Source organism: Ischnura elegans, chromosome X, assembly GCF_921293095.1.
Source record: "Ischnura elegans chromosome X, ioIscEleg1.1, whole genome shotgun sequence".
In the NCBI taxonomy this organism is placed as follows: Eukaryota; Metazoa; Arthropoda; class Insecta; order Odonata; family Coenagrionidae; genus Ischnura; species Ischnura elegans.
The window spans coordinates 28,504,778-28,530,097 of NC_060259.1; the positions used below are offsets into that span (position 1 = coordinate 28,504,778).

Below are 25,320 nucleotides of genomic sequence, written 5' to 3' on the forward strand. Positions count from 1 at the left end.
CGAAGTTCCTAGCCCAGAAGAAGGTGGTTGCACTCGCTACATCTGAGTTCAGGCCACTATAGTTCATTTAATTTATCACTAAAACAGGATTCCGTTATTCTTGGAACTCATCTTTGGAATTTTGTTACAATACATATGCATACTTTAAAACATGGAGGTATGCAATAGGGGACCAGGGCCTCTCCCTCTGCCTCTGAAATATATATAAAGAAAAAATTATGTAGTGTTGTCTGAATCAGTTTTAAGAATCATGTACAAATGCATGGCTGCAGCTTGCGGTGATTCTGCTTCCACGAATAATATTTTAATACAAATTTCAATTTTATGGGGAAATATATAAGGGAGAGGGCTCCTTTCTCACAATTGAATACACACAAATGCTAAAGATTTAAAGTTACACGTTCGATAAATGGAAAGGTCTGCAGGGGGTTCACATTGCATCCATTCTAGTAGCAGCAATTTTTTCATGTTTTAACTACATGTTTTTAACGTGATTGATACCAGCATATAATATTCTAAGTTACCTAACGCTATTCTGCCATTATTGATTGGTCAGTCCTAAAATATAAAGCCTTGGAAGTTGTAAAGGATTCTCAAGTGTAATATGTGAAGCAATGAGTTTTTAAGGATGTAAAAGTGGATAGGAAAATTTGATTGAAGCAAACAACATTTCATGGTCATGAAAACTAAAGCCTCTCCAATGTATGCCACCACCATACATTCCAGAAGGTTTCAGTCGTCTCTTCTTTCATTAATAAGACCATCTCCATTGGTGACGAGGAGAGCTTTCTAAAGAAAATACAGCATCTGAAGAAAATTTCTTGCAGAAAATCAGTAGTATACCCACAATTATGTACGCTCTGATTAGAGCTGTAAGACTGGAGGGCAGTGGCGGCTCGTGAGTCAAATGCTCGGGGGGGCACACTTCACCAGGGGGTCAAATTTTTTGAATATTTTGGGTAATTTAGTGAGTTTTTAAGGCTATCTAGATGTTAAATTTTTTTAATTTAAAATAATATAATTTAAATATTTATAATAATAAAATTGAAATCAAAATAAGGTATTCTGCGACACTGCAGCACCAAGTAGACACAAGATGCTGCCAGCTGTAGTGGCGATGTTATCTCACTAGATACATCGCTCTGCACACGCTCGGGTTGCGTTTCAAGACTTCCATAAGGCACAAGCTTAGACGCGTCATTGCACCAGCAGCCCCCACCACTACCACTCTTCATATAACTGCATGGCGATGGATTGGGACGTTCTGGCCAGCACCCCGCGGCTACAAATGCGGACTTGTCGCGCTATTTTTGTGTTTTTCCTACATTTTTGATGAATGCGATTGAAAAATACACTTTGGTTAATTAGTTGTATAATTATAATTGAATTGGTATTTTTTTTCCTTTTTCAAATCTTTGGGAGGGGCAACATCCGAGAGTCCTTAAGGGCAAGCCACCACTGCTGAAGGGAACAACCTCACCTAAGACTCCACCATAGGCGGATCCAGGGGGGGGCACGGGGGCACGTGCCCCCCCCAGACCCTCAAAAATATGCAAGATTTTTAATACGGTCCCATTATCATTGCGTTCGTTTTGTATTACGAGATATCCTTGTGCCCCCCCCTGAACAAAATCCTGGATCCGCCCCTGGACTCCACCCTGGTAACCAAGTATTTTATGTTATTTGTCTAGGACATATCAATCAAAATTGCCGTATTGTAAGGAGATTTGATATAAAAATTATTCACCTTCCACTGTTACAATTGAGAAATAAGTTAGTGTGAGAGAACGATCAAACTGGACTGATGTGGATGTTGACTGAGCTGTACAATGGAGACATTGTATAACTCAGTCGACATCAACATCAGTCCAACACAAGTTATTGAAACTGAAAGAGAAGTAGATGAAGATGATATGGGAGTCCCAATTTTAAGAACAAAATTTGACTCAACATACAGCAAACTTAAAGAGCAGCAGTCTTAAGAGACCTGCAGATGAAAAAAGTATCGGAATTGACAATATTCCAGCAGAACTAAGTACAAATGTGGGAGAACAGACCATGAACTAGCTGTACAAAATCATAAACAAAATGTGTTCAATGGGAGAGTAACATTTCTATCATTCCAATTCCTAAGAGAAAAAGAGTGGAGTGCAATGTAAACTTTAGGACAATAAGCCTTTCAAAACATGCATCGAAGATACTGACAAGGATTATCTTCTAAAGAAAAAAATGATGAGCAGAAGAATAGCTATATTATGATCAGTCCAGTTTTATTTTATCGTTCTCCAGAACTTATCTCTACAAAATATAGTCAATGGTACAATTGTTATTATTACAGCTGAACATTCACTACCACACAATTTTATAAGAGATGCACTTTAGACATGAGGAAAAGATAGAAAACATCCCTGAGATCTTAAAAGATACCATAATTCTATTTGCTGTAGACGATTGACCACGATTCCTCTTGTCCCTGAGTACACTTTCTGTCTTTCATTCAAAAGGGTAATTTTTCTTTCCATAATCGCTAGTCTATTTTACATTTACTTCTACTTAAATGATGTATTTTTGTATTAGTTTATTATATAATTTTAACACATTTACAAAAAGATTTCAGCCAAGTTGAGTTACATAGCACATTCAAAAATAAATGTTTTCAGTTTCTAGTTTTGCACCTCTGGTTTCCATTTCCTCTGACTAGGAAATTCTTTTAAAATTCATGATTCATATTAGCGTTCTTATTAGGTGCATAGTTATGAATATGGAAAAGGCTTCCACAGACAAGAAACATGGGAAGTCATGGGGATAGGGTAAGGCAATGGAAGAAGGAGGAAAATCCTCCTAAGTCGGAGGCGGTAAGGCCGCGGTCCCGCCGTAATTCGTGGGCTAAAAGTTTTACTTACGACGCTAGCGCCAAAGTGCCAGAGCTGGTACTACGAGCGTTTATTACGTTCTTAAGTTAAATGATAGTGGTGGGAATTTTGAAACGCTAAAGAATCGAATTTATATCAGTTGACCAGGTCCTCTTGACCTTACCTCTTGTATTTCTGGCGACGGATGGTTCAAATTTAACTTATATTGTCATCTTGAAATTTTCAGAGTGAGTAGAATAGATAAAATTTAACATTTACGTGCATATATCTACAACTGAGGAAAATGGCATATTTTCAAACTTGAAATTTCTTTGGATTTTTTTCTTCCTTTATTTCAGATTTGTTACTAAGAATGAGAGGCTGCGTGCACTTGGAATTCATTATTTGGCAGAGTTGACAGGAAAAAATAATTAATAAGGAGTTTGTCGATGGGTTTAAAAAATATTCTGATCGGGGTCCTTCAATGTTCTCAATTTTCTTCCAGATCATGGGCTCCTTTTTTTCGCCAACGCTTCATTTTCTGATTGATTATTAACTACCTCCAACCCTATGAATAAGGGCAGATGATGATACCCATGGTAGAGATAGAAAATATGGACAATGAAGAGCTCTTGACCGAGTGAGAAACCTACAATGAAATCTTAATCGATTAGGATCCTACATACCATTTATGATTTTTTACTTGCGCGAAAAACCTCTCTTGGTGAATCTTATAGTATTGCTCCGTGTACCTGTGCGGATGTTTTAGTGTGAGCACTTGAGTTCCAATTACTTCACTCAATATCATGCCTGCATGAATCTAAGGTGATAATTTTTCCTTCAGCAATCATGAGGATTTGTGAGCTTTTCTTGCGGCCTATTCATTTGATAAATTATATCACACAAATTCCTTAATGAGCAATGGACGTATTTTTGGAAGAATACCAAAGTAAACATTTGCCGGTATCAACACAGTAAATTCCTGTGTACGTAATTATACTCATTATGAATACTTCCAATCTGAAAAAAGTGATACGGCGGTGAAAGACAAATCAAGTAATTCGACCCCTTTTCCTCATAGGATAGCGGATCCTACAACTCAAAATTATCGACAGGAAGGATATTGACTACGGAACCACATGATATGACCTCAATTGAATGACTCATATCTTTCAACAAATTTTACCATCTTCCCGGGGAGTCCGCATGTGTAGAGAGCTTCCTTGCAATACGCTATTGCGCAAACAGTGATTCAAATTGCGTGCAGTACGTTCACAGGCATCACAGGAGTCGCAGCGATGTGTGACTGTGTGTGACTACGAAAGTCAAAAACATTATGATGATTTGAGGTAAAATTTCAATCCTTCATCTCTTTAATAAACTCGCCTATTTTCAATTGGTCCGTAACATCGCTAATGCAGCAGCATTCACCTCTTAACTGCCAAATACATCAGCATTACTACGACAGAATACTTGTATCGTATTAACTTGGTGAAATGTGCGTCCAGTTCTTCTGCTGTTGTTCACCTAATTCCAAAAGTTACTAGTCGCTGCATTCACAGGACCACAGCAACAATGTTTTTGTCAACAATTGCAGCTATCCGGCCTTAGTAATGTGCATTGTGGGATTTCCTATCGATGTTGTCGTGGTCTAAGAAAGAAACCAGTGCAGAATTATGGACTGTCTAGATGATATTGCTGTGGAAATTGACGACCGAAGTTACATTTGCTCATACTTGCTGACAAAAGACTGTTCAGGCACATGAGAAAACGTCGTTAACGCAAGTTTTTCATGTTCTACAATTAATAAAGGTAAATATTAGCTAACTTTCGTATTATATTAATGTAGAAAGAGTTATAACTGTATGCGGCGGTACCCTATGTGATCATCAAAGCCAATAAATGGCCTTTGTTATGGTTTGCTTTCAAGGTTTGTAGCATTACTAATTTCAACCATTATTCCCTTGAGGGGTTGTCTTGCAATATTAGGATCTAGTGTGCAGGTTCAACAAGAGTACTTTGTCTATTTATTCTTTATTAACTTTTCTGTTCGGTATAATGCCCAAGTAGAAACCGTGTATAGGGGATATCGTTCTTTTCATTGCTCTTTAAAGTATACCTCTTTCATGGTGAAATGGTAGTGGAAGGGAGAAACTATTTTTATTTCTTCGTTAACTGCGATGACTTATTATGTTAAAGTTAATTGTAAAAACAATGTTATGGACTTGCTTGTTAATCCCATGCAAATTGCATTTATATCTTAATGACTGGCTTAATTGATGGCTGCTGCTGCATTAGCAACGCTTATTTCTGAAAAAATATTGCTCGATTAAACATGCTTTTTATAACTAAGAATATTGTAATTAGGTCATAGAACATTCAATACTTCAATATGTCACGACATAGTGGATGAAGAGGATTGATGTTGTCTGTTCATTGTAATTGTATATGTGGTGCTAGAATGTGTGATGTTTCATTTAAGGTGCTGAACTCGCGGTATCATTCGATGGCTGAGGGATGGCTTTCTCAGGCCCATCTCCAATGTCTGGTGAGTAGGTGAAAAAAAGCCTTTTAAGATACCTTGTATGGCCATTCATTCCATTTTTGTGGTGGTTTTGTGTGAACGGCGGAAGACTTAACCTTGCATTTATTATCAGTGTGTGCCTACTACGTTACAATGAGTGCCTAGAAAAGCTTAACAGAGAAATCGTTTGACTGCCGCGGAATTTTGTGGGTTGAGTGTCGTCCTATTACCATTAGAGTGCTCTAATATTTTTCCAATATTTTCTCAAACCAATTTTCATTGTTGCACTGATATATGTACGTATATTAGCTTAAGAACGTGCATCAAATGCCGAACATTGAAGACTCTTTATGTTAATTAGAAGACTTGGATGTTCTTTTTTCTGTTTTCCCTAAAATTATTAGTTACCTTCTGTTTCATCGGCTCTGAGACAACTGGGTTAATGAATCAATCTCACGAGAAAAATTTTTTCATTGCATGGAAAGAGATGCTGAAATAATTATTCAATCACTCAGTATTACTGTTGTGTGTTGAATTTTGGGAATATTTCAGAATTAACTGTAAACTGTTGTAGTTTTAGACGAATCTTTTTACTAGATAGTATTATAGTTTTATGAATGCCGTAAGGAAAGTAAATAAACATAGCTTAAAATGGGAGTATTCATTTAAAAATGATATTCATTAATTTCTGGGTATTTTATGAGCAATAAACGGCTTGTTTTGATATATTGTGAATTAATTTGGGTATGCATTGACTTCAGATGCAGAATTTGGCTGATGAAAATTGGATTGTTTACCAATTTTACCTCATTGATGAAAGCAATTGATAGTGAGATCCGTATTTTTCTGTTTTTTTTTGTCCTCTAATTATAGAAGTGAGAAATTGACAGTCTTAACCCTTTCACTCATTATTTGATGGCAATAGCATGAGATTATCATTTTCCCCTCATATTGAGAACATCAGAGTAAAAGCTTATATAATGTTGGGATTTGTTGGTCGATCCTGGAAGTACTCCAACAACTTTAATTGTCTTAGATACCTGTATCTAGCATTAGTGAGACCCATCCTTGAGTATTGTTCCATTAGTCGAAGTCCCTATCATGACGAATATGTTTAAGGGCGTAGTCCAGTACAAGCTCCCAGTGCTCCGAAGCACTGGAAGCGAGTCTTTTCGTGGTCCAGTAGAAGCTACAAAAGCTCCCGTGGCACTCTCGTACGTCACGCATGACGTCACTATATTCGCTTCTCTCTCGCTACAAACGCTCCCAAGAAATAGGTAGGGCGGCTGGAGCGAACCGGTTTTCAGCGCGAATTTGAACGGGAAGGAAGGCAAAAGAAAATGGTGTTCATAACAATTGTGGACCTGGGCGGCAATAATATGACCATTTGGAGTTGATGGAAGAAGTCGCTAAGATAGCCTGGATAGTAAATGCTAAAACCAAATGGTTAAAGAACTATTCGGGGGATATTACGGTGAGGCAAATGGCTGTAACTCAATGGTTTCACAATTCAGAGTCGCCACGGGCCAGATCGGGGAAGAAATTGAGCGGCAAGACCAAGATATCTTATAAAATTTGTTGTGATAATTAATTATATATAATATTATTTAATTATTAGTGGTTTAAGCTTGAGCTAGCGAGAAGGGGAGATAGAAAATGGCTATTCGAAATTAATAAGACATGTAGTGAGTGAACTTTCCGGTCGAAGCATTCCGTCCGTTACATAAGAATTATGTTAATTTTGTAAGTTATATTGATTTATTTGTTATTTAGATCAATTATTAGTTATTTGAACTTGATATTGCGTGAAATTGAGATAGAATATGACTTCTTAGGTTAGGGTACGTGAACTTCTAGTTAAAGCATTCCGTTTGTTGCTTTTTGGCGGCCAACCTAGGTTTTCTTCAAGCTTTCCCCATGAAGATTGTATTCTCTGTTAAATGATGATATCTTCCTCAAATCTTCAACTGAAGTTTAATCAATTATTGATGTTCGGTTGTATTTTACTTATGTAATTTTCTTAAGGTCAGGTTGACACGCATTGCATTTATGCTTAAGGCTCGTTGTTGACGAGATTGGTTCAAGTGTAGGACTGCTTTTGAGACTGTCATACAATGTCATGAGTGCAATTGATAAATCGCATAAAGGACACTCCACTTAAGGCCTTTTTACACCTACATAAATCCGCACAAGTCTAAATGTATGAACGCGAGAAAGAACACGAAATGTACCGTACGGTTGCGTTGTTGCACGTTAAGTGGTTACACGTGTAACCACTCAACTTGTGCAAATGCATGATCGGCAAATTTAACCTATTTTAGCTAGGTTCAAACATTCGTACATGTTCCGTTTCGGTCCACAAAAATAATTCACGCAAACAGGCATTAACTTGTACGTGTATCGTTTAAACGCAGGCTTTTAGGTGAGTTAAGTTAATTAGGCTTATTTTTGGTTTCATTGAAATTTCTCTAATAAGGTATTTAATCGGTCTTATCTTCTTTTATATGTATCATATGATCTGCTCTTTATAGTTTAAGTTTATCACCTTGCTGTTAGAGGATTTGCAAACCAGTGGGTAAAATCTTCAGGACAAGCATCGGTCTGCTGTGGTGCCCGATCATGGTATCCAATGAAGATCTAATATTAAATAGGTTTCTTGTGGTGTACCCCATGGTCATATTCTTTTTTTCATTTATATTACTGACCTCTCTAACACGCTAAGTAAAGTACAAGGGGCTATAACAATCCCTAATTCAGACGATCTAATATCCGAGCAGACGATACTAGTAAAACAAACGACTAACAAATGCTACAATCGCTCCAGCTGTGATCCAGTAGGGTAGCACTGGGAGCGATAGGAGCGAAAGTGGACCACGAATCTGTAGCGTCTGAAGCGGGAGCACTCGGGAGCATTGGGAGCGTGTACTGGATTACGCCCTAAGTCATTGAGTAATTGCAATATAAGTTCCTGAGATTTATTTTAAAATTACATCTAAATAGGATTAATGGTGATTACATTGAGCTAATAGCATGTATTAATTTAGCCCCCCTCCACCCCTGGAGAAAGCAATTTGCCATCATTTTTTTAATATCGTATTCTAAGTAAGTATGCTAAATGCTCATTTTTGTTATCTCTTGTATCCCTCAGAGTTCCAATAGTTTCATCTTGGAGCATTTCGCAATTCCATTTTAAGAAACAACTAGTCTTTTTTCATGCCTATTTTTCATGCAATGAGAGATAGCAATACGAGTTGTGACATGGACTTTTTGCTACACCAATTAATATTTATTTCCATACCACTGAAAACAGCTCTATATATCGGGGCTCTCTTTTATATCGGGGTTATAAACTAGTTAACAGTTTAACGTAAACAAACAATCATGCTCAGGATAGAGGTAACTTAACCAGGTGGGACTCGAACCAGCAACCTCCTGATTGGCAGGTTAGGACTTTACCCCACTGCCACCAAGGCCGGCAAATGCACAATAGCATAGTAACTATTGCTTTCTTTCTAAATTACCTTGTGATGAGACTAGGTGAATTTGTATTGTCACATCGAGTCTCCATTTTTTTTACACATTCTATGCGGGCCTGATTTTCATGAAAGTCGTCAGAATCGGCTGTTAAAATAAGAAAGAGAAAAAGGGAGTTTTCCGTGCCATACCTTCCATTCAAATACTGCTACATATTTACAAATGGCACACATGGTATTAAAGAAGGAACCTTGCTGAAGGCCATACACATGATGGAAAAACTCGGGAGTGGATAGTAGTTATGTCTGGAGGTGGAGAAAGGTCTCCCGGCCCGAGTGGCTGAGCACGTCAATTGACGTGATCCGCACTGAATGTGTTAATGGCTATTCTTGTCATGCCACGATTTTGTACTATTGTGTAGTAAGTACATCTTGTCAAAACCACACTAAGGTTAAAGGCCTAATGCGGCACTACAGCATAATATACCTCATGCTCATACTTCGTACTTCCATGCCATCAGTTGCAGTTTTGGTGCTCTCTGCTTGCATGCTTTGGAAGGACCTGTTTGGTTGGGCTTTTGGAGAGTCACACCATTGATACCGGTCTGAGTTTAATCATGCTTTTTTTCGGGATACTACACCAACTCAACTTGGTGTTATTGAGAAGCATTCCAAAGACTAAAATATCAAAAACTCCCATGAATACATTTGACTCTCAGGAAAACTGTTGACATAAAAAAGAACTTTCACATGTGTCATATATTCTGGAGTCCTTGTGAATACATTACATATGTATTACTTGAGTGGTAGATTTAAAGACCAGTCTTTGTGTTTCCCTATTGCAGGAATTACTCAAAACATTTTTATTACAGCAATACTACAATAACTATTTTTTTGCTGAATGGGGGCTGATTAAAAATTTAGCCTTTCATTTTTACAGTTTTGTATTTATTGTATTTGTTAATATTTTTGTAAATGCATGTTATAGTAAATTGTTGTTCAGATACATCTCACTCGGAAAGATGCCTTACTGTCATTATCAGATTATGTTCAAACTTCACAGTTGGCAAGAAAATCAAATTTTGAGGGGTAGAGATTTTTGCTAAAGCTTCCAGAACCTTAGTTTTTCAGATATTTATTATAGAAAGTACTTGTGTAAATTCTTCTAGTATTATGCAACCCACACTAAAGGCAGTAATGCCTATGAGCATATCTTGTGGTCTTCCTTAAGTCTAATGATGAATTGGATGAGTCGCTGTGAGTTAATGGTAGCCAAAACAATTTCTCTGAATATGGTAATGGCACTACATTGCCTATTGCCATAAGAAAGGATGACTTGATAAAATGTTGAGTACTCAGTAGATGCCTTTGGTGGTGCACAAAACTTGTTGAAGCAGTGCATTGGTTCACGCATGCGTATCATTAATGCATAACATTGGTGCATGGCAGAAAACCCATAATATATATTGCATTCTAGTGGCTTACTCTTAGGGGAAAATTGCTCGAAATTGCCTTCATTACTTATTGCATGGCACTGACTAGAATGTATTGCTGAGCAATTAAAATTTTTGCATTTCTTATCTTCATGGTCTTAGAAAGTTGGAATTAAAGTTTTATTAAAAATTTTAAGTGGTTTTTTCATCCTGAAATTCTTTTCATCTTTGAGTTTTAGAGTGTGGTAGATTTTTTCCCTATATTTATGCCTCAATACGCGTGTTGGTACTTCATAGTTAATACCATCAATGGCAGTTTAGTGCTCTCTGCAGGTGTATGCAATGGAAGGATTTGTTCAGTTGGATGTTAACCAGAGTCACAGTGTTTCTCTCTGAGTTTTCTTGTGTTTTTTTTCAGGAAGAGGCCTATTTTCTTTACAGATTTTGCATTCAAAAAAACTCTTGCTTCTGCTTGTTTTTTATCTTTGAAACATGTCCATTGCCAGAGGTGTGCAGTATTTAAAATACATGTACCGTATTTATCTGATTATAGTCCCCCTTTTTTTTCACAAAAATGCACATGCTAAAAGTAAAGGGGGGTCTATATTCAAGCATATTTTTAAAAATTTCTCCCAAAACAGAGGCCTCAAAATAGGGTAGTTTCCTTCATCAAAGAAAACGAAAGGCATTGATTGCGATTCGTTACCCACCATTAGTGTATTCATAATTTACAAATTATTTGGTTTTTGAAATACCGGTTTAGACGAATGGCAAGGGTCAAATTTTATCCTCATTTGAAAAAGGCCAGATTGGCGCCCATGCGATTCCACTCCGCTTGACGTCACAGGGACCTAGTTTCTACACGAGAGGATAGGAGTTATACATCGTCTGAGGTTACCAATGCATGCATGAGGCACAGAGCTCAGGGAAACATGTCTTAATAATCACCTATTAAAACTGGCTACTTTCGGAAAGTTTTCTTCGTTTGATAAGGTATTAATAAACCTTTTTTATGCCAAGCGCTACCATCCAGCAAGGTACTCAGCTATCCGCTAGCATCCTGCGACGTATCAGCGCTAAGCCTCGCCTCAAGGTCACCTCACCGGGCGGGAGGGGGAACCAGAAATACGACGTACGGAGATATTTCCCGGCATTCATACTTAAGCGTCGCGTTTTCGCGCGCTTGAAAATTTTCACTTTTCATTTAATCGCGAAAAATAGATGTTGTCATTTAAAAATCTAAAAGCGTGAAATACGTACTCCAGGAGTAATAATCTTTCGATTAAAGCAATAAAAAAATAATAGGAAACCACCCTATTAGAAGGGGGGACTATATTCAGAGGTGGACTATATTAGGAGAAATACGATACCTAATTGAATTGCATATATTCGAGACTTTTGTATTTTGTTGTTAAAATATATTTGAGAACTATTTTTATAATTTCAAAATGCATTCAAGATCAAAATGAATGCACAGTTTGAACCAGTTTCGATTACACTGCTGTGGTCACCCCTCTGGCTCCTTGGACATTTGTTTGGCCCGCTACTTGCACAATGGATTTTTCAGTGGAATTAAATATACTGTTGCCTCCATTTCAATAATGACTATTTACAATGTAAATAAGTAAGTTAGAGCTTACAATGGGTGGAAAAATATCACGCCATAAATTTTATGCCTACTGCAGTTGTACCTTATTTAATACCACTGGCACCGACGATAATTATACTATCACAGTGTGGACTGATATTAAAAAAAGGTTAGAAAAATTATAAAATGACAGCTTTCTATCATAAATTGTTGATTAACCTGGAATGGGTTGCCAATTGTCATGTTCATTTGCCATTCTCTAGGTACAGGTATGTAAACATGAACTTCTTGAGAAACTGTGGTTTTCAGTTTTTTTGAAAAACCTTATAGATAAGTTGCTGCTGACACAGTTGGAATTAATTTTGCGATAATATCGGTTTCATTTATTAATGCTATACTTATTCTTTATTTTTACTGACAAGGGGAGATCATGTACCTTGCTTGCCTTTTTCAATGCCATATTTTTTATGGCATTCGGATTGGCAAATGTACCGTATAAGCGTGTGTAAGAGGCGCACCCCTATTTTGAGCATCGGAGCTATAAAGATAAAAAATTTGCGGCATTTTTTTATCCCATCGTTCGGTGTTGCAGACGTATGCCTGGAATTTCGACAGTTATCGAAATTTCCTCTTTCAATGCTAATTGAAAGAGGAATTTTTTATAACTGCGGCGGTAATAGCGGCATAAGAGGGAGTAGAAAGTTCCGATCCTCTCTTCGAATACGCCGTTGCTCTACGGTGCTAGTCCTACTCATGAACACTTTAGTTTAAAAGCCCTCGCAGGAGTATTGCAATTGAATTGCAGCCGTGGAAAATTTTAAGGCAAAGCACGACAGGCTTTGCCTTAAGCCTCCTTCAGCCGATGCCTCTGCCATTTTTTTCCCTTTCCGAGGCCCCACAGGAAAATATCAATTTACAGGGGAACAATGGAAACGTGTTTCATCCCTACCCCATATCGCTAACTGACCTTTTTCGGTCTCAGGTTCAATTCTCCTGGTTTCTGGAGGCCAAATGCTAGGTGAGTCACCTACTGAGTCCGAAGATATCTCGATATCTTTCAGCAATTGTATGACACGGACAAGATTCTAAAAAGAATGAGACCTAACGCGACCTATATCTGACAGCATTTAAGTTTTTTAAGCTCTAATTGATTGACACAAAGATTTATGATAAAACAAGGCTACTAATATTCAACATAGTCCAAACAGCACAATTTCGGAAGAAACAAGCGTAGCATAAGCGCATTCAAACAAGACGAAACGGACTGGAAACTTCAGGCAAAGCAAACTGCTATATCACATTGCTGCGCCTTCACCCCTTCGCTTTGAAGACAACGGCATCACATGCAAGATCGGACGTGTTCTTCCATTGCTCCTTCGCTCATAGCCTTGTAGCTTGAAATACGGAGGGGAGGGAGCGCGCTCGCTCGACCACTCCTCCAGTGCTCTTCACTTATAAGCATTTCCGATTTCTTCTATCCACCATTTAGTCCAACAATGAACACACTTGTTCGAATTTTTTAAACAGCAGGTTTTGACACCAATATAATTTTCAGTCGCAAAAATCCTCATATTAGCGTCTGAAGATGATTTTGAAAAAATCAGGTCCTCAGCGTAATGGAAATTGCTCGGCAAGACAGATGTTGACCATTAACTAGGCGTGCCCTTCAAAACTACGCGTTTCTCTATGTTTGATATGCGATTACTATAAGCAGTATAAATGTCGCGGGATGCCCACTCGTGGCAGTAAATTTAGCGCGCCCTCCGGAGCAAAAACCCCGCATGAACTTTTCCATGTTCACCTCTGGGGTACTGACTGCATTTTCTTGGAAAAAAGGTGCGCCTCTTACACGCGCTTATACGGGTATCTCAGAACTGGCAGTGTTTCCATTGAATGGGCCTTAGTTGGGCTGTAATTAATTAATTCTCATGCGGTATTTTTTACATGCCTTATATAATTCCCAAATACCTCCCTCCTCATCAGACCGGTCAGTTGGTGTAGTGGTTAGCAACGTTGACTCCCACCGCGGGGGCCATGATTCGTGGCTCAATGAAAGCATAACACTGTTTTCATTTTTATCATTTTGCGACTAGATAATACTTAATTTTTACTGTAGAACGCATGGTCAGGAGAGACCTTTTTTATCAAAATGACTTGGGTATTTAAGCAGTGTTATTTCGAATGCAAAGATAGGAAGACTACGTTAGAAAGGGATCCCAAAAAAAACTTTTACTGAAATGGTTGGTATCTGATTTTGCTATGTATTATCTATGCTATGCTATGTATCAAAACCCTGATTGTGTTCAATAAATTTATGTATAATTACTTAGTTGCTGCATTACATATATTTTCTGTGAATGCAGTTGACTATTAAAACATATGATTTTGGCATTGATTGTTTTTAATTTCTCAGTTCGAAGATGGACTTTATTTTGTATTTATAGACAGTATTTTAAAATTGCAATTGTATTTCAAATACTAGAGATACATTTTCTTGAGTGCATAATTTGCATTTTGCATTCAAAATAAAAATTTTAGGAGTATTTTATATCAAAAATACTATTTAAATGTAGGTATTTTGTCCACCTCTGCCAATGCTCATGTGCCCTTTTGCCTTGGCCTCTAGTGACATGCATGGAAAGTGCCTCCCTAGTAAACTTTTGTCAGTGAGTGGAAAGCACTCAGTGAAGTCCTCTGTATACCAAGCTTCCAGGGATATTGTACCATTTAGTTTTTTTTCTTGTGGTATTTGCCTCAAATCAGACTTCAAGGTGTGGTGACACAGTATATTAACACTTACGAGTGACTGTGTGGATGCATGAACAGAATGGAACACGTATGAATGCATGAATCAAATTGGAGTAGGTTCTATTCTCTATTTATGCATTCGTACAAATTGGGTAGTTATACAATGCATTTTTGTTCTCATTTTCATACATTTAGACTTTAAATCCTTGTCACATATCATAGATGCAGTGAGCCATGTTTGGAATAGTTACAGGAGTAGCTGGTGGGTTAGTGGTATTTAGTATGCAAGTGATAATTGTAGTTCAATATTTCTAAATTGTGGCTTATCAGTGACAATAGTCTTACCATATTCTTGATTTTTGCAGCAAGAGTGAAACCAGTGCCTCCTCCCAAGCCTTCAAGCCAATTGGCTCAATCTTCATCCCAAACCAAGGTTTTTAGTCAGCAGAGAACTCCATGGGAGAAATTGGCAGCCTTTTCAAATGTGGGGGATTCGAAAAGGTATTGATCATATAGTAGGCAGTAGATAATACCATTTACCAGACTTGGTGTTCTATGTTACTTACTTAACATTGCTACAACTTTTTGGATCAGTAACAAGCGTTAGCTCCACCAGGTAACAAAATTTTGTTGCATGATATGTATAAGATTGTTTCCTTATCAAGTCAGTCTTATCACATCTTTTGTTACATCCATGGTCATCAAGCTTGTATCCCTTGGGTGGTCTACTGTAGTGATTCGGGCCCCCCATTACTAACCAGGGCTCAAATGTTAGTTTATATATTATTGAGTTCTTGCCTTAGTTGTCAGTAATCAATGAATGAACAAAACAGGCTGAATTTTAATGAAAGAAATATGGGGAGGGCATCAATATTTTGGTGCTGTCTGGTGAAGGGATGGTGTTGGTGTGAATGGAATAAAAACTCTTGAGGGTGTACTTAAGGAGCTAACCCAGACACAATAGCCTTAGGGGCTTCCAGTATTTCAGAACAGTGTTGATAAGATGGAATGGTCTTAACTCTGCCACCTGGCAGTGTGACATGCAATACAAAACAAAGAAGCTCTGTTTACAGTTGTTTGTGCACCCTTTAGTACCCCATTCTCGTTTCATTTCTTCTTCCCCTCATTGGCCAGAGAAGCTTATGGACACTCAGTTTTTAAAATGAAAAATAAAAATGGAAAGTTGAGTATCTGTAAAAAAATTCTGATGGCTGTGCTCTTTCTTCAATAACATATTTTCTTGCCCCTGTGTCCTTCCATTCCTAAAGTGAGTGCAAGCACCCATTGCCTCCAGCTAGCGTTGCACTGGCCTTTGTACAGTAAAACCTCATCTTAACATACTACCGCTAAATGAAAAACTCCATTTAACAAACAAATGCTCTTGGTCCCGCCAATTGCCTAAGTAAGTGCAGTAGTGAGAAACCCCAATGATAGAACTCCTCTTTTACAAAAACTCCCGATCAATGAAATGGAATTTTGGTGCGAACGTGAAATTCACCTCTCAATAACCAATCTTTCCAGTTAAATTTTTATTTTCATATTAATAATTTAATATTCATAGCTTTGGAGGGCCAATCAGAGACTTCCACTGAATGAGGCAATCAGAGTTGTCGTTATTAACGGTAACCATATCCTTCTCTGTGGTGTGTTTCTGCTGATGGCTTTGACTCGTGGCGACTTATGAAAAATGTAAATGCTGACTTTCATAAAATCACTCAATGGCCCAATATTTACACGCTCAAATGTATTAAATCTAGATCTATGTACTTCGATCGCATTCTTCTGAAGGTTGTTAAGGATACTTCCCAGAATTGCAACCCGTCAATTCCCAGAAGCATTTTTTTCACTCGCCACCATCTTTGATAACTTCTTTAAATTATGGAAGATACAATGTGTGTGCTAGACGATGAAAGTCAACATTTGCCTCTTAATTATCTTGAATATGACTCAGCAATAACTCTTTTTCCATTCTCATAGTTTATTTCAATATCATCTCAAAACTAGGAGAAATGTTCGCCTTCGCCGCAATCTTGGACAAATAAATATTCCCACTTAAGCAATGAAAATTAGCATTTACCCTTTGCTCTAGACATTATCTTTATTGTAGCCCTGTCCGAACGCGATGTGAAGCATTGTTGATTTTCTTTAGAGGAAAAGGTTTTCGACAGCCATGGATCGTTGCATGAAGATGTAGGTTGCAATTAAGTATGACATTCAGTCATCAATACTGTAGACAATTCTTGCTTAATGGTCAGAAATAGTTAACGCAGCATCCCAGGGGCCTAATCCAAAAGGCATCCTTACCAATGTCAATGGACAAACGTCTTCAATTGGCTTTCTGGGGCTGATTCCCATTTCAGGGCCCATCTAGCTGGAACAAGCAAGTATAGAGGCCCTGAAGTTGGGAATGGATAGATTCATGGCGTCCAATGGGTGGCTTCACAAATTCAATAGACAGTGGAATCTGACATCATTAAAATTTGTGGGGAGGAAGCTTCTGTGAATCTTAATGTGGTGGAAAGTTGGAGAGAAAAGTTGAAGTTTTTAATAATAATAATTTGTCTTTATTATACAAGCGAATTTAGGACAAAGTTGTCCTCTCTTACAATTAACTTGTTAGACATTCACAAACATCCATGCCCTGGATGGTAGTCAAGCCACCCAGGAGGGATTCGAACCCGCGACCTCTAGGTTGGCAGTCGGGGACTTTACCCCGGCGCCACCGAGGCCGGCGAGGGAGACAGCAGTAATTGGAGAGGGCAACAGCATTTGCTGACGAAGCATTTTTTATAATTTGCATCCTGACTGTACTAAGGAAGAGGCGTGCGATGGGGTATAAATGAGCAAAGAACATTTTACGGTACCCTTGTGCACCAATAGTGATGGCTCATAAAAGTTTCCTTTACTTTTGGTGGGTAGTACGCGAAACCCCGCTGTTTTAAAAATGTTAGAGTGATGCCTTGTCCTTGTGGTAGTAGCAAAAATTCATGAATGACAGCGGGATTATTTCAGTGGCAGTTAGTGGGTATTGATGCTCTCATGGGGAAAAAGATTTCTTCCTTGCTTGCTTGCTGCACAGCCCTGAATATAGGACTTACAATAAGAAAAGTGTGCATTATTTTTTTCCTCCTCAACTACACCAGCAAAGTTGCAACCTCTCGACCATCATATACCGGGATCATTTCTGCAACTAAGCAGCATACCCATTGAATTTTAGTGGAGTTTTTCGTTTGCCAAATGGATGTAAGGTATCAGGGAAATTTGAAGTAGACTATTTTTCAGGTAATGCAGCAGCTTCGCGAAGCTTGGAAGTGTATCACATCTGTCACTATTTATAATTATTTTGCAAAACCCTGGTTTGCAGTGAAAAGTGAAACCTGCGACCACGGGATAGAAAGTGATGGCATCTATGAATTCTGGTAGGGTTTCTCAAAAGACGTGAATATTGAAGGGTCATTTGATGAGTTCACCAGAGTAGACTCAAAGGTTTAGCAGGTTAAGATGTTGAAAAGTGCCCCCAGATATTATGAAAAATGAAAAATATACACGTGAAGTGCATAAAAAATTATGTGTTTCCCCAAAGTTTCAGGCCTAACTATGTAAATAAAAAAAATTAGAACACGATTTTTAGTTTTTAACCATATCTCCAGTTTTTATTTTTGTAAAATCATTTTCTTGGTTTTAAAATGTGTATACAATTACATTCTACCATCCTGATTTTTTTAAAGAAATTTTTTGACTGAAAACTAAACTTTTACATAAGTTTTAAATTTGCAAAATTAAATTAAAAAATTTAGAAAACAATGGGCACGCGGAAAAAGATATATGTTGTCCTACATCAAAGTACGTTTCATCCTAATTTTTTTCAGATTTTTAAAATTAATTGTTTGAGGCGTAACTTGGTGAAAGCGATTCATAATTAAATTAAGAAAGAAGAACTTTGTACTTTCACATTAATATTTATTCACGACCATGGTTTCAACGTTAGACGTCATCATCAGGTGAACTCTACAGAGTTCCATCACATCCTTTTATACCATCCTCCCCCCCTCCTAGCCTGGTATAAAAGGATGTGATGGAACTCTGTAGAGTTCACCTGATGATGACGTCTAACGTTGAAACCATGGTCGTGAATAAATATTAATGTGAAAGTACAAAGTTCTTCTTTCTTAATTTAATCAGATTTTTAAAGTTGGTGGTACATGGTCAAAAACACAATTAACTGCTTTGCGCTTATGTATTCCAGAAGTATATGTGATTTGATTGTTGAGAGCAATGATTATTGATCAGTTCATAATAATATTGATTATGAATAAAAATTGACATAAATAATACCTATCACACTTCGATCAATACTAATTATTATTAATGTTTATAACTGTACTGTTAAGCTTTAAGTTAAGCTTCGAATATGCATCTGCCAAAAATGATTTTTTTCATATCTCCTGACTCTAATTAACCATAAATTTATTGCTTGCATTTATATATGGTTAATAAACTATGCATATGGTTAAAAAACTAAAAATCACGTTCAATTTTTTTGGGTTGATTTCCATTGTTAAGGCCTGAAACTTTGGGGAAACACAATTTTTGATGCTGTGGGTTGAAGTGGAGACTGACAGGAAGAAGGGCCAAAGTCCATCAATTACCTCTGTTCAATGAGACCCTAAGTTGCAGTTCATTTAAGGGGGTAGATGGCAGGGAAAGATAAGCTGCGACTAAAAAATTCTTCCCCTTTCAGAAGTTTTCTCATGAGCTTAAAATTAAATGGAAGAATTGCCGCCCACTTTTCATGAGTTGCTGATGTCGTTGTGGTTTTTGCTTCATTTGCTTGTTCAAGAAGAAACGTTCATTGATGGAAGGAATCGCTTGCAAGAGTGTAAGTAACAATGAACAACAAAGCATGAAGCGCGGAAGAAGTGACCCACTTGATGGGATTTCATGATGTGATCAACTTATAAGTGTAAGTGTTTAGGCCGTTGATTTTTCTTTGTCCATAGCTGAAGAAGTAGGTGACAGATATGGGTCTTGGCTTCCGGGCGTTCCTCGCGTATAGATGTCCATAAGTGACGAGTTCTCCCAGCCATCCTGCTGGCGTCTTTAGGTCAGAAGTACCTGAGGATGCCAGCAGGATGGATGGAGAAACTGTCGTCACTTATGGACATCTAAACGTGGAGGAACGCCCGGAAGCCAAGACCCATATGAAGAAACGCCGCGGAAACCTCAGATCAAACTTGAAGTAGGTGACAGATCAAGAACTGGAAAAATATGGGTCTGTTTGTTTGTCAAAGCCTGCTATATATGGGAATTAAATTTTTTTAAACGAGCCCATTGTGCTTTAACTCTCTCCTGTAGCAGCATCTCTACCAGGCACATAGCTGGGGAGGCTTCTGGTGCTTCAGCCCCCCAAAAAGTTCCATCGCGGCTTGAATATCCATGATACATCTGCTTAGGAGACCAGTAGCTCAGGGACATCTATCCTTTGACTCTCGATTTTTCAATATACATAATTACATTTCAGAATTTCCGCCTGGATACAATGCAGTTGTATCTGGATTTTGTATACATTAATGTAAAACATGATAAAATAGGTAGTTATTAGAATGGAATTTGGTCCTAGTTTTTTGGGTTTAATCCATTTATAACCGATGAAAAATGTGAGACCTCTTAGCTGTTAATTATTCAAACCACTCTTAACTTCGTTTGCCTTCTTTAAATCCCTTTTTTAGTATTATCCATTTTTAGTATTCATACCATAACATAATGGCCCAAAAGGAGCTCTGGTGTTATCCACTAACTGTTATGTACTTTATGAACTCTTTATCATCTTGAGAAAGGTTAAATCCCTCCTAATATATAAATTTAGGAAGTGTGTGAATACTGGTTTGCTAACACAGTTTCTTGAGTAGAGGTTTTGGAATTTAGATTTTCTGGCTTGTCATCATGAACAATTTTTACAGGTCTTGCCTGATATTGGATCAGTTGGTAAGTGTATTTCTCTTTCTGCATTCATACTTATTCCAATGAATTTGGAATCCAAAAAACATTGACTTCACATTTGTTGGCATTGTGTAATGTTAATTGCTTAAAGAAGCCCTGTGTAAGGCAAAATGAGTGTGCTGCTTCGATGATGATTTATTTTGTTATGTCGGGTTGCAATGTCCAGTGGTTTCTTTATTTGACGGCCAGTCCATAAGTCATTACATTGGTTGTAGCCCATTCCCAATTGAGTACCTTGGGCAATGTGACATGCAACCTGTTTGTTGAACATTTATGCTTTTACTAATTTTTGCTAAATTTAGAATATTTGAGAGCATTTCACCATCTCTAATATTGATTTTATTCATCAGTATTTAGTTATGTTTTTCCTCCTATGTATGCCTAAAAAGAGCAAATATACTCTACAAAGCCCCAATCCTTTTGCATTTGGAATTAGTCTATTCCACTGTCTCTGTTCTGGGGTTAAAATTTTTGAATAGCTGTTCAGTATCATCTTGATTTTTATTTCTATCAATTGAGGTTGGCAAAACAAAAAAATATTTTTCATAGGAAGTGACATTGTACAGTTTTAAGAGAAAATATGATTGGTGCTATATAGTTGATGTTGTGCTGTATTTCAGCAATAGAGAGCACAACAGGTGAAAATTCAGTCATTTCCATTAGGGACCATTTAAAAATGTTTATCCATGGTATAAAGTGAATATTTAAAATAGATGTTTGAAATTTGTTCCATTTAAAAATAATGCTGGCTGTAAAGATGGTGTGGGGGGGGGGGGGGGTTATTTTAGAGCATTTTCATATCCTTGCTGGTAGAATAATGCATCTTACCAGCAAAAGATAAATTTAACTTCTTGTTTATGAACATTTTGAATGTGTAAGGCTATGAATTCAACATGATCAATTAAATTTCTAAAAAATTACTGTTTACTAACCTGTTGATAACCGAGTCACTTCCTAGTGCAGTAAAAGTGCAGAAATTCCACAGAGCATAATTCTGCTTTTATGGCATTGAATGTTACACAGCAGGGGTCAGCACTTAAGTCCTGGTCAAGTCTAATTTAATGTCCCCTGTGGAAAATTTGAACCCTTAGGTTCTACTGAACTTTAGGAATAAAAATTTCATCTCAAATCATTTCAGATTTTCTCTGGGTGAGTGTGTCCTTACTAATATTAGCGTCCCATGTGTAGCACCTTCCTTCCACATAATCTCTAATTATAGACAATTTATTAGGTCTTTCTTCAGTCAAAATCTTCATAGTCATGGTCACTTGAGACAACTGTTACTTAGTGTTTATTATTGGTGCTATTTAATTTTTCAATAGTCTTAAATAATTTCACTTAGCCTAATGTTGATTTCTGACTCAGTGAAATAATTCCTTTGTTTATCTTGCTATTTATTTGTGTAAGTTAAAATGGTCTCATAGAAAATTGCAATTTTGCTTATGTAAGATTTCTTATTCATGGTAATAAATGGCTACTTGCAGTGCGAAACCTTCAAGGGAACTTAACCTCAGCTCAGGGGATGGGAGAGAGGATGCAACTGAAAGCAACTTAAAATGGTCTCCATCTAGAGTCACCAGGGCATCTAATACTCGTCCTTCAGCATTATGGAAGAATCCTCAGGAATTTAATTTGGTGACTCCCTGCAAGTCTAGTCCTGTTGAGGCAAGTGCTCTTGGGAGTCGATTACCTCTGAAAGAGCCCAAATCACTCCCATCTGGTGTAGGTGACAACACAAGACCTCCCCTCCTCCCTAAGCCCTCTTCCCTTGCAGCAAGGAATGCTCCCAAGCCTCCAATTCCCAAGCGACCAGATGCATCATTCTTGGCGAGGAGAACAATTCAGGAGAGTGGCACGCAAACTTTTCCACCTGCAGAAAATGCTGCAGGCAAGCGAGAGCCATTGGGTAAGTTGAACATCTCTCGGTCGTCTGTGGCAAGCAGTAGTCAACATGTTGACAATGCTGACAATAGTTGTGGCAGTCCCATTAGGCCTCCCAGATCTCCAAAAACAAAGCCTTTTTCTGGAATGCCTTTTGACTTTGCCAGTACCAGGCATAGTCTCAGCCCCAGCCAAAAGATATTAAGTCTTCCTCATGGTGAAAGACAGAAGTCATTCTTATGGTCATATAGAGAATCAGAAGCAGTCAAGCCTGGTTTTGAGGACAAATCCCAAGTGCGAGCCAAGTCATGTAGCCTTGAGAGGAATGCGACCTTGTTTTCGATGGGGAGTGCTCTCTCTAGGCCTGGAATCAGACACAGGGATCCTATTCCTCCACCACGAAGGTCAAAGAAAAAATCACCTGTAGTTGAAGAAGTTCCATTTCTAAATGTGCATGATCTTGATAACTACAATCTCTGCAGTATTGATAACTACAATATCAACAATAATATTCCTGAATATGCCGTTGTTAACTATGAACTCAAAAAAAACAGAAGGTTGCTGGTAGCCACTAGTGAGGAAGCCAGCAATGAAATCTCTAGTCATGAGGCAACTGCTGAAAGCAATGAACGAAGTCCACCTCTCAGCACAGGCGACTTGGGGAAGTCAACATGTTTCCAAGAGGGAGACAGCAGCTGTGATTTTCAAGTGAGCAGTTCTGAAGCTATTGCTGACAAGGTAGCTCAGTGCCCAGGAAGTGATGCCTCAGTTCGTATTGCTCAATCATGTCCTAGTGAGTGGGACAAAGAATGTGGAGAGTTTAGTGCTAAAAATGTGATAAATGGTAGAGAAGAATCAAAGACTGCAATAATAGGAGCTAGGCTCCCCAGTGATGAAGTTATTTCCGATCATACTAAATTGTCAGCTACACTAGTGAATTTAGAGATCAATGACATTTGCTGTAATCAGTTCTCCAATAAGAGTGAGCCCTGCCAAGAGGGTGGGGGAGTGACGACAAGCACTACTGCATCTGCTGTGGGGCAATGCCCGCATGAGGAAGGCAGAAGTTTGACCATCTCAGAGACAATCACCAATCGGTTCATCTCAGAGTATGTGGACAATAAGCCACAAAAAGAGGTGATTGAGGGGGCTTTATTCAGTTCAGATAACAGTACTGTTTCTGCTCTGGAAGTGGATCGTTATCAACCCTCTGTAGGTGATAGCTTTACAGTAATCAAGAGAACTAAGTCACTGGAAACCAAAATTACTAATAAGGCTCAGCTTCCTGAATGTGATTATTGTTTTAGTAAAGAAAATAATGTTAGTAATATTAGTACAGTGGACATTGACATTGGTGAAAGTGAACTTGAGCAGTCGAGTAAAAGCACTTTAGTGTCTCATGAGCAAGGTAAGGAAGCATCTCCACTTCCATTGAACGTGAATGATGAGGAAAATTTGAGGAAGACTTCATCGGAATCAGATTGCTGTGCATGGGCTGATGCTGTGGAGAGCAAGCACAGTGATGAAGATGACTATGGGAGAAATGACTCAGCGACACTTCCTGCGAGGAGCAGACTGAAGGCAGATGGCAGTGATGATCATTGTCGAAGGTGAGTGGTATTTTGGGTCTCTGAAATTCAGGGTCACTAATGAATTTTTAGCTACAGATCTGCATAGCAGCTCAGGAATAAATACTTTTTTGTTCAAAAACAAATGTAGTTAGTGGACTTAGCATTTTTTGTATGGCGCATTTTTGGATTTAAATTACATTTAACCCTTTCGAGATAGTGGAATTCTCCTCTTAACATGACTGCTGTACTGAGCCCAAAGAGACTCTTCCGTCCCCTCTTTACGGAGCATTTTTGCAGGACATTTCTTAGAGAAGGGTCTCACGGATAACCACACTCTCTCAGCACCAACCTATTTCGACCCTTCCCAGCAGGGACTCTGCATTATCTCAAACTCCGAGGGTAGTTGGGCTCCCTCCTTTCGGCGTTTATAATCCAACCAGCGGCATTGGTTCATGGTCAATCATGCTTCTTTTTATGTAAATTAGTTATATGGATAATTGTTGCTTGCACATAAATTGCAGACTTTGAATTGATTTCCTCGTTTTATTCTGAGAATTGTCAAATTTTGAACAAAGCTCTACCGTCAATATTAATGTATTTCATGCAGCAATAATTTCCATGTTGATGTTTATACTGAAATGGAGATAAAAGTTAATATTTATCATAGAATTTTGTTTAAAAATTGTAAACACTGCTCAAAAGACAAAGAATTCAATACTTAGTTTATATTTTTTGAGAAAAGAACAAATATTTATTTTGAAAACTGACAGAATGAACAATTGAATGACCGCAGTCCCTTACCACAAAGAGGGGTAATATAAGACGAAGGGTCTGCGTACCTGCTCCTGGATTTTGAGCGTATGGCCTAAGTCCCGCTTTTTTGGTTCCCGAAACCAAGACTTTGCAAACCCACGATGGTCATAAAAGGGGGAGAGTAAGGAAACGCATATTTTTGGCATTCGTTCTCCTTCGTACAAAAATCTCTGACAAAAATTTGCAGCTTTCGTCTCCCGGGTCAAGAAATGTCCTGCTGTATATTTTTGTTATTAGTAGCGAAAGGGTTTAAATAGCACATAAAACAACCACGAAGAAGAAACGGATACAGAAAAAAGACAAGGGAGGGGTGCAAAATGTATTTTGAGCTGCCTATACTTTTATCGTTATGAAAAATAATCAAGGCACATTCAAAGTATAAGATAGTTTTATTTAAACGGATTGCATGCATATACAAGGCAATGGTATCTTATGAT

At 37.9% G+C, this 25,320-nt stretch overlaps 1 protein-coding gene across 2 annotated transcripts in view; it reads left to right on the top strand.

Annotated features, from left to right (window-relative positions):
* Positions 1 to 4,121: 4,121 nt before the first annotated feature.
* Positions 4,122 to 25,320, top strand: part of LOC124170493 — a 63,535-nt gene continuing 42,336 nt past the window's right edge. Inside the window, exons 1-4 of one of the 2 annotated variants that reach the window (XM_046549245.1) lie at positions 4,122 to 4,201; positions 5,335 to 5,400; positions 14,984 to 15,119; positions 22,103 to 24,109. In XM_046549245.1, coding sequence (XP_046405201.1) covers positions 5,370 to 5,400; positions 14,984 to 15,119; positions 22,103 to 24,109 — 2,174 coding nt within the window. In that variant the 5' untranslated portion in view covers positions 4,122 to 4,201; positions 5,335 to 5,369. Of the gene's footprint in view, positions 4,665 to 5,334; positions 5,401 to 14,983; positions 15,120 to 22,102; positions 24,110 to 25,320 lie in introns of both variants that reach the window. The other variant, XM_046549244.1, reaches the window with a different exon arrangement.